The sequence below is a fragment of the Haemaphysalis longicornis genome, unplaced genomic scaffold, assembly GCF_048455015.1.
Source record: "Haemaphysalis longicornis isolate Haplotype H1 unplaced genomic scaffold, Haemaphysalis longicornis Haplotype H1 scaffold_2, whole genome shotgun sequence".
Classification (NCBI taxonomy): domain Eukaryota; kingdom Metazoa; phylum Arthropoda; class Arachnida; order Ixodida; family Ixodidae; genus Haemaphysalis; species Haemaphysalis longicornis.
Genome location: NW_027526295.1, coordinates 88,218,644 through 88,227,079, shown reverse-complemented (window position 1 = coordinate 88,227,079; position 8,436 = coordinate 88,218,644). Strand labels below are relative to the sequence as shown.

Here is an 8,436-nt window from a genome sequence, read left to right as displayed (position 1 = left end):
TTGTACACCCTTGCCTACACCGGAGACGGAGTCTTTGTGGTGACCGTGTACCTCGCGCCCAACCTCGCTCGAGACGCCGTTGCCGCGCAGCTGGACGCGGCTATGGAAAGTGTGCGCGTGCGCTCCAAACCCTCTGACCCCATAGTCTTGGTTGGCGACTTCAACGTTGACGTGCGCAAGAAGAGTGGCGAGTGGCTGGTAGAGTACATGCAGACCAGGCACTCTATGCATTGTCTCGCTGCCGGCTTCGACACGTGCCCCACTACCATTCACGGGAGTTGCATTGATCTGGTCTTTACGCGAAACTGTGACGCGCGTATGCTTCTCAAAGACACTTTGACTGTGCACTTTAGCGATCAGAAGGCAGTGATTGTGGCCGTCAGGTACAACGATAACACAAACAGGTGCTGATGAATAAATGATTACGTTCACACTCTCGTCATTAATTACGCCATTACTCGCAACACACTCATTGGTGCACCCAATGCATTCGCATTTCTGTACGATTCCCTTCGGGGAGGTGCGGGGGAATTTTTCTCGCACGATCTTCTCACACCGTGTCAACAGAGCTGTTCATTTTTGTCGTCTCGCACTCCTCATTCGGTCGTTTTATCAGCGGCATTGGCTGCGTCTCCTTCATGTGTTATCCCCCTGTGTTGGCATTTCGTCCACGTCATTCCCGTTTAATCAAGTTTTTCGGACTATTTAGCCGTACACTCACGTCAAACTGGCGTCAACAAGCGGGGTCTAAACAACTCGAAAAGCCGGGCGACGGGCGCATCGGGCAGAGGTAGCTGTGCGAGCGCAGCGCTACCGCAGCCATTGCGACCGCAAACTCGGGGCTCGGCATAAGGCCCCTTCACACTTGCGAGTAGAGCAGCAAAAGAGATATAGATGCGACGGGAGTGGCCGTCACCCTCGGCGTTCAAACGTGCACGCGACACGAGTGACAGGGATGGCGTATTTTTGCTTTTAAGTGCGAATGCACTTTATAAGCGACCCCAAACCATCCACCGCCGGCGGCGGCGGCGGCGGCGTCCGCAGTGCTCCTCTATATTTAAAAAAGAAACAGCATCCGGCGCCAGGTTTTGATCCGAGGACTTTGCGGCCGCAGCGCGACGCTCTACCGACCAAGCCACGGACGCGACGGTGATATCAGTGTTAGTGACGCGCCTTATATCTTTAACGCATTCAAACTACGTCGTCAGCGGCGTGCGTTGGCGACTCAGCGGCGTTATAGCGGCTTGATAACTGCGTGGTGTACACGTGATACTACAAACCCGATGGAAGAGATGGAAGAGAGGGCGGCGAGGCCGTGGGCTGCGGGGGCCGAGCGCAAGCGCCGCAAGCGGGCCGACAACCGTGCATTCGCACTTTCACATTCTCCCCCTCGGGGAAATGCGGGGGAATTTTTTTCTTGTTATTGCTTCTCATTTCGAAGGAGGCTTCACGGTAAAGTTTCAGGTTCGACGGCGCACAGCACCGGGGTGCTATGCAGGATATGACGTCAGAAAATCTCGCGTCCTCTGTCCGCGTCAAGAGGGAAGGCGCGACGGAGGCGATAAAAAATGGTCGAGCCGAATCGCTTTTATTGCGCGAGGAAAGCGATGCCAGGCGAAAAAAGCGACAAAATTCGCGTTACTTCCGTCGTTTATGGTCGCTTTCGCCGCTAGTGTAAATGGGTCATCGGCGTATCCCTTTCCTCACGCACTCTCCCACTCACTGTACTCCTGTCGCTCCGCCTCCACGGACCTACGGCGCAAATTTTTTCACACCAGTCAATTTATCGCTCAAGCAATTATCAGGAACCTTGGGGAAGCCAAATCGAAAACCCGACGCTCTGTGCAGCTGCTCTCCAAGGAGAGGCTCCCCTGATCTGCACGGAGGAGCGCGACCCTGACGTGGTTCCCGCCGAAGCCACCATGGACACAACGAGCATGGTTGCGCGCACGCTGAAGCTGGAGGATGCCCCGCCCCCACCGGACGGAGGCTGGGGCTGGATGGTGGTGCTGGCGGGCTTCATCTGCCACCTGGTGATCGACGGCATCATCTACTCGTCGGGCGTCTTCTTCGAGGAGTTCCTCGAGTACTTCCGCGAGGGACACGCCGCCACATCCCTCATCTCCTCCATCACCTTCGGCTGCCTCCTCATCACCAGTGAGTGTTGCCCCTACTGTCTCTTGCCGCCGTGTAGGTTTCGTGCGCGTCACCGTTAAGGTACATCCGCACTTACGGCAGTAATCTCCCGCACACATGACATAGCGATGCTGAGCGCATATGTGTGAGTGTTGGTTGCTCTAAGCTGGAAAGAATGAAAGAAACATGCATAAGAGCTGACAATTGGGACCAGCACCGGTGGGTGCAGTCCTGGGGCTGGTCAAGTGGTAATGGGCGTGCCGTAAACTTCAACCTTGAGTTCAACAGCTGAACAATATAACATCCAACAAAGCTTTCACATCCACAGCCTTAGAAAGTTCTAACCACCCCACAAACTTTTAAGCGGCTAGCATGTGTATTACGGCCCCTATGTTTTCAGACGACCGCAGATGAGGATAGCTGATCATACTTATTAATATAATGTTGTAGTCGGAGTTCAGCATGTTTTCTTATGCCGAGCGAGATTCGCTGATTTAAGGCGAAAACGTAATTGTCCCATTGAACGAAAGAGCGGCGTCTTCCTTTAAAAGTGTGGAAATTTCTGAAGTGTGGAAATTTCTGCTAGTGTACGTAGTGGGTTTATTCTGGAAAAAGAACTTAATTATAAAAAAAAATGCTCCAATCTACGCTGTGAAGGTGGTTGGGAAGCAAAGCCGTAAACGACACCCTCAAATGTCCATGCGAAGTCACTTGAATTCACACGTGTGGTTCTGCAAAGAGTGAAATCAGAAATTATGCCAGCCATTACCTGAGATTCCCGGAGGCGGTGCCTCGAACGCAGCAGGGTCGACCACGGCCTCGCTAGAGCGGCGCACGCCACCGCTGTAGCCCGGCCGTGCGTCGGCAGAAAAAACACGGAGAGGAGCGTCTTTCGAAGGGTGAGACAGTGAAACCTAGCCATCCTGACGTGCTTGCTGGGGGCTATACTACCGCGCTACACAAGCTCAAACACCGAAACAATTCGGGATGTGAGCTTAGTGATTCCCCTTTATACAGATTTGACCTAGTTAGCTTAGTAAGTTTGAGAATGGCGAGAAAGCTGGGGGAACCTTTGTCATCGCTATCATCAAAACCAGTTGCTACTTCCGCCTTTTGCAATACCTCATAAAACACAACCGAATTGGTATTCACCAATTCAGAAAACTGAGTCCCATTCGTGGCAGGCGGAGCGCAAAAGGTAGCGTTTCTGTAGTGGTCAGATGTCTGTATGTGGTTTGTACATTTCTCTTTCCCGCCCTGCTACCAATCTTTAACGCATGCTTGCCGCGCGACACTTAATTCAGTCGGGTGCGGGGTACCCTGGAGGGGTTGCCGAACAAGTTAATCAAGCCGTGTGAAGGCAGCGCGCAATGGACGCAAAACATCGCCAAAACAGGCCCAAAGAAACCGTCGCTGAAGCAGATGACAAAGCTGACGGAATGTGACCCGCCGGCGCGACCGTCGAGGAGCAGGAGCGGAGAGTGCTGGGTAACCATTCGCCGCGCCAGAAGCGTTGGGAGTTTCTTGTCCCGCACGCCACGAAGGTACGGTTGCCACCTTTCCCCAAAGAAAAAACCTGTCCTTCGAAGAGGGGGGGGCTGCTATATGGGAGGTTGAATTTGTGTTGAAAAACAGACGTCGCGGTTTTTTTTTACATGCAATGTCGTTTATTGTAGCGTTTTCCTACACGGAAATCCGCATAACGTTTGTCCTAAAAGTGATTGATGTTTTGGTTATTGCTCTGAATGTGCTGCAGTGAAAAAGAACCGCATTTGCTGAGCGCGCCGGCGGCATGTCGTCGTGTTGTTCTTCCCTTTGTTCCCCTTCCATCTCAGGAGTCGCGCTGGGCCACGTATTTTCTTGGCTCGCATCCCTTTGCACAATTTTTCGACACATATTTATCGTCGTAGTTGCTGTATTGACGCTTAAAAAAGGCCAAAAAAGAAATACCCGCGGCACGAAGCCCCCCCCCCCCCCCGCCCCCCCTCCAAAAAAAAAAAAACGGCCATTGTCGGCCGGTTTTAGGTACAGACCGGCAACCGGCCTGCTGTCTAAAAAACCGGTCGGGCCGATCCGAAACCGGTCTGGTGGCAACCCTACGTGACGAAGGAACCATTGGCTGGTGAAGGTAGAAAGCTCTGCTTTAAAAAATTGGTTACGTAGGAAATCGTAGGAAAGCAGAAACCGGTTTCCAAATCTAAGAACCGAGTTCGTTACTACCAAGCTATTTTAGCATGTTGCGTACCACTGGACAAGAGTTAGGCTAGTGCGCGGCGGTGACGTCATATCGCGTGACGAGGAACGTGGGGAATGTGGGTAGAACGCGGCTACGCATTCCACCGAACACTGATCCTGGGGAGGATGTGGCGTGAAGTGCCCTAAGTGTACCTGTCGTAGTGATTCGCGCCAAAAAGAGATAAAAATGATAGTAAAGGAATAGACCCAAACGCGATGTAGCAGTGAAGAAGTGATTGATAACTATCGCCTGTAGAAGCCATAATGCTTTTGCCTTAAAATCAGGTAAGTGGACTTGGTGCCCGGAGGAAATCTTTCCTGCTCCGTCTCACGCAGGCCCCATAGCAAGTGGGCTGACGATCCGGTACGGCTGCCGGCCCGTCGCCATCGCAGGCTCGCTCCTGTCTTCGCTGGGGCTGTTCATAAGCGCCTTCGCCACCGGCCTCAAGTTTCTCTACTTCTCGCTGGGATTCGTCACTGGTATGCGCGCGCTGTTTGCATCGGGTAGATGCACATTCCTAACATTCTCTACTTTTGTGCGGTCGTTGTAACCGCGTTGTAAGCGATTACATCTATCTTGGGCAAGCCATTGGTGCTGATCCCAACCATGAAAAAGAAACTACCCGCAGAATAAGCATGCGGTGGACTGCTTTTGTTAAGAATGTTGATATCCTGACTTTTAAGCTTACTTGTCACTCAAAAAGGTGGTATTTAATCGATGTGTCTTCCAGCAATGGTGTACGCGGAAGAAACTTGAGGTCTCTTTAAGCGACTTGAAAGCAAACTTAGAGGAGCTCAACGGGCTATGGAAAGGAGAAGGCTAGGGGTTACGTTGAAACACAGGACTGCCTCACAAGCGAGTAATGGAACAATGAATCAAGTAAAAATTTCTCACGGTGACTGTATGAAGTTTATACGGAGTAAACTCGCAGCCAAAGGGCAGCCGACTTGGGATACTGAAACTTACAAGCTTCAAACGGTTAAACCCACCAAATCAGAATGGGAAACGAGCAGATACGAAGAACGCCTACGGAAATCCGTCAATGTCGCCTCGGCATAGGACATACCAATCTAATAAAACAAGCTAACCGACATGTGGATATTGGAACCCACATCTAATAGTAAACCACATCTTACTCGCATGTGCGAAATTTGAGACCCTGAGGAAAAAAGTTTTGAGGCAGTTATGCAACAAACACACCCCCTTTCACCTCACTTTACTTCTAGAACGATGCCTTTGTTGATATTCCATCCGTTCTTAGTTTTCTTAAGAAAGCAAAGGTCTTAAACAAGATCTAAATGTCCTAAACACGAGTAAGCAGGCACAAAAGTAAATATACGACCTTTTGTTAAGCGCATGATCGGGCTTACTCGCTTATGTTTCATAAAACCCAACACAACCCCCAAAACATCTGCCTGGATTAAGGAACAGACTCAGGTGGAAGACATCCAAGCTCAACTTAAGTGAAGAAAATGTGCATGTGCGGGTCACGTCAGGCGCCTGACGGACAACAGGTGGACCATCCGTTTAACGGAGTGGCTGACAATAGACCGAAAACGGAATATGGGTTGGCCAAGCATTCGATGGAGAGATGAGCTACCAAAATTTCGAGGGAAAGCATGTACTCAGCTATCACTCTAGATGCCTCGAGCTTTGCGATCGCTGCGCCGCCTGCCGCTGCTTCTCCGCGGAGTTGACGGGCTCATGCAGTGTTTTGGTTCTCTTTCGCTTCTTTTTGCCCTTACAAGCGCTAATAAAACTTGTTATGGTGACGGCTGTAAGTAAACAGCAGGTTCAGGTCACTTCAAAAGCCGTTGCGTCTTGGTAGGGTGCTCAAACAACAACAATAGCTAAATAGCGTCCTTCTCGCCCGCTGTTGCGGGCGTCGGCGAATTGCAGCAGCATACCACCACTGTCACCTCCGAATACGTCCGGCACAAGTGAATTTTATTGTTGCCTCGTTTATACCTGATACTGGGACAGTGAGAGGTGTGTTTTGTTTCGTAGCGCGAACAACGAATGCGGCCTCATTACGAATATATGCGTCGTAGAAAAATATATTTCGGGGATGCAATTACCCAATACCTGATAACAACGTGTGCCATTTATAAGAATATCAGCCACGCGAAAATGTTAAGTATATTCCAAGGCTCTGCGTCGTGAAACATGTGCACTCATACCTTATAACAAGAACCAAGAAAAGTGAAATAAACCACTGAAAAATAATGGTCTTCAAGTCCGGAAGAAACAAAACAGCTCGTATAGAAATGAAAAAAAAAAAAAAACTCAGTGCAGCTTTTAAAATGCTAAAGACGTTCGTATAAACTTAAGCCGGGTAGGACTTATGAGACCTACTAGTGTGCGAAATGCACTGATATTTCGCGAGACATGGGGAGGGGGGAGTGGAGGGGGAACGCTTACGTATCGTTGTGTACGGTTGCTGAGCGAAATCAAGGAATTAACGTTTTAGTAATCACACACACAAGCTACTTGTTCACGTCACTCTAGCTTTTAGACTTCAACTAACAGCTGATCACTCGGCGAACACATTTTTCGAGGTATACAAGTTCAAAACTGATAAAAGGTGTCGTTAGAAAAGTGGGGTATCTGCTAAGGCCTTCTGATTTCCGTTTGTGCTAGATTCTGCAGGCTCTCTGCGTCATATGACTATGCTTCGAAGAAACGTTTAGTCGCGAACGGGCATTACTGTAGAAGCCCTTCTCCGGCCTGCTCGCGGAGGATAATATTGTACGGCCGGCCGCCGCGGCGCTGCTACCGCGCGTTGGAGAAGGAAGAAGAAGAAAACGCTGAGTGGTAATAAACCGCGTTCGCTGTAGCTGGAGTCACCCGTCTGTTCGACTCTGTGTACACCAGTCGAAGTCGTATTAAACAGATATATGTAACATATATGAATGTGTGCAGGCGCTCAGCTCACGACAAGACGCCCCATCACTTTTTTTTTTCGTGTGACGATCCCAGGTATAATTTTGGATTATCCATCGCACTTATTTCGTAGAATGTTAGTGAAATTTATGTCCAGGGTAGTGATCAATATCTGAGGTATGATATTGGCAAGCAACTGGCGTGCTGTCAGGTATGAGCGCTCCACTAGGTTATATAAGCGCATAAAACTGGTTTACATCGTAGTGTATAGCCATGGCATGACCATCTGGGGATATTATGCTTACGGAGACACTGTTAGTAAATTTCAGGGCAGTGGAATCACAATAATCTCCCTATGCATATTACGGTTTCGCGACGCCGACCTGTGACGCACACTTGGCGCTTGTACAGACCGAATGTACCATGCTATGATCGCGTCACACACATTTACACTCTCTTAAACAAACCACATTTGCGAACAGAGTGACTTCTTCACATAAATATGTATTTCCAACGCCTACAAACGGCAAATCTCAGTCGTGAACGGGCCCCGAAAGCAGCGGTGACACTAGGGAGTGGGTCGGCGACTCCCGCGGCTCCTTTCGAAACGGGCCGCTAGGGGGATTTCAGTGGCGCCCCTACAGGCCGCGCTCGAGGCGTATACGCCTCGAGCTTCGCGATCGCTGCGCCGCCTGCCGCCGCTTCTCCGCGGCGTTGACGGGATTTGCGCTGCGTGGCTGGTAGGGGCTCGTGCAGTGTTTTGGTTCTGTTTCGCTTCTTTTCGCCTTTCCGTGCCTTAAAAAAACTTGTTATGGTGACGTCTATTGGCGGTGAGGGCGAACACAGGCGGCGCTGCGAAGCGCCCCTCCGTAGGGTGCCTTGATGCTCGCGCGCTCCGCTGAGGGTGAGGACAGCCGCGTCGTCTGCTACGGCATCCGCCATTACGCCTCCCGCCGCAGCTGGGTAGCATGCGAAGCGCGCGAGCATTTGCGGTGCACGGTACGTTCAGGCACAAGCGCACGTTCGCAAGCTTTTCTATTTTGCGAAGCTTAGCCAGCACTTAGCGCTGTGGTTGCCTAAATGCTTATCAAAGAAACGAAGTATGCCTTGTAAGCCTGTGCCTGTGTTAGGCATCAGTGGCTGACGTAGACTTCTATGTATTAAAAACGAATCTTCTTCCT

At 50.5% G+C, this 8,436-nt stretch overlaps 1 protein-coding gene across 1 annotated transcript in view; it reads left to right on the top strand.

Moving 5' to 3' along the window:
- Nucleotides 1-1,922: 1,922 nt before the first annotated feature.
- LOC144169029 (monocarboxylate transporter 13-like) overlaps nucleotides 1,923-8,436 on the top strand; it is a 43,463-nt gene continuing 36,949 nt past the window's right edge. The window contains exons 1-2 of the mRNA XM_077698022.1: nucleotides 1,923-2,157; nucleotides 4,708-4,851. Coding sequence (XP_077554148.1) covers nucleotides 1,923-2,157; nucleotides 4,708-4,851 — 379 coding nt within the window. The remainder of the gene's footprint in view (nucleotides 2,158-4,707; nucleotides 4,852-8,436) is intronic.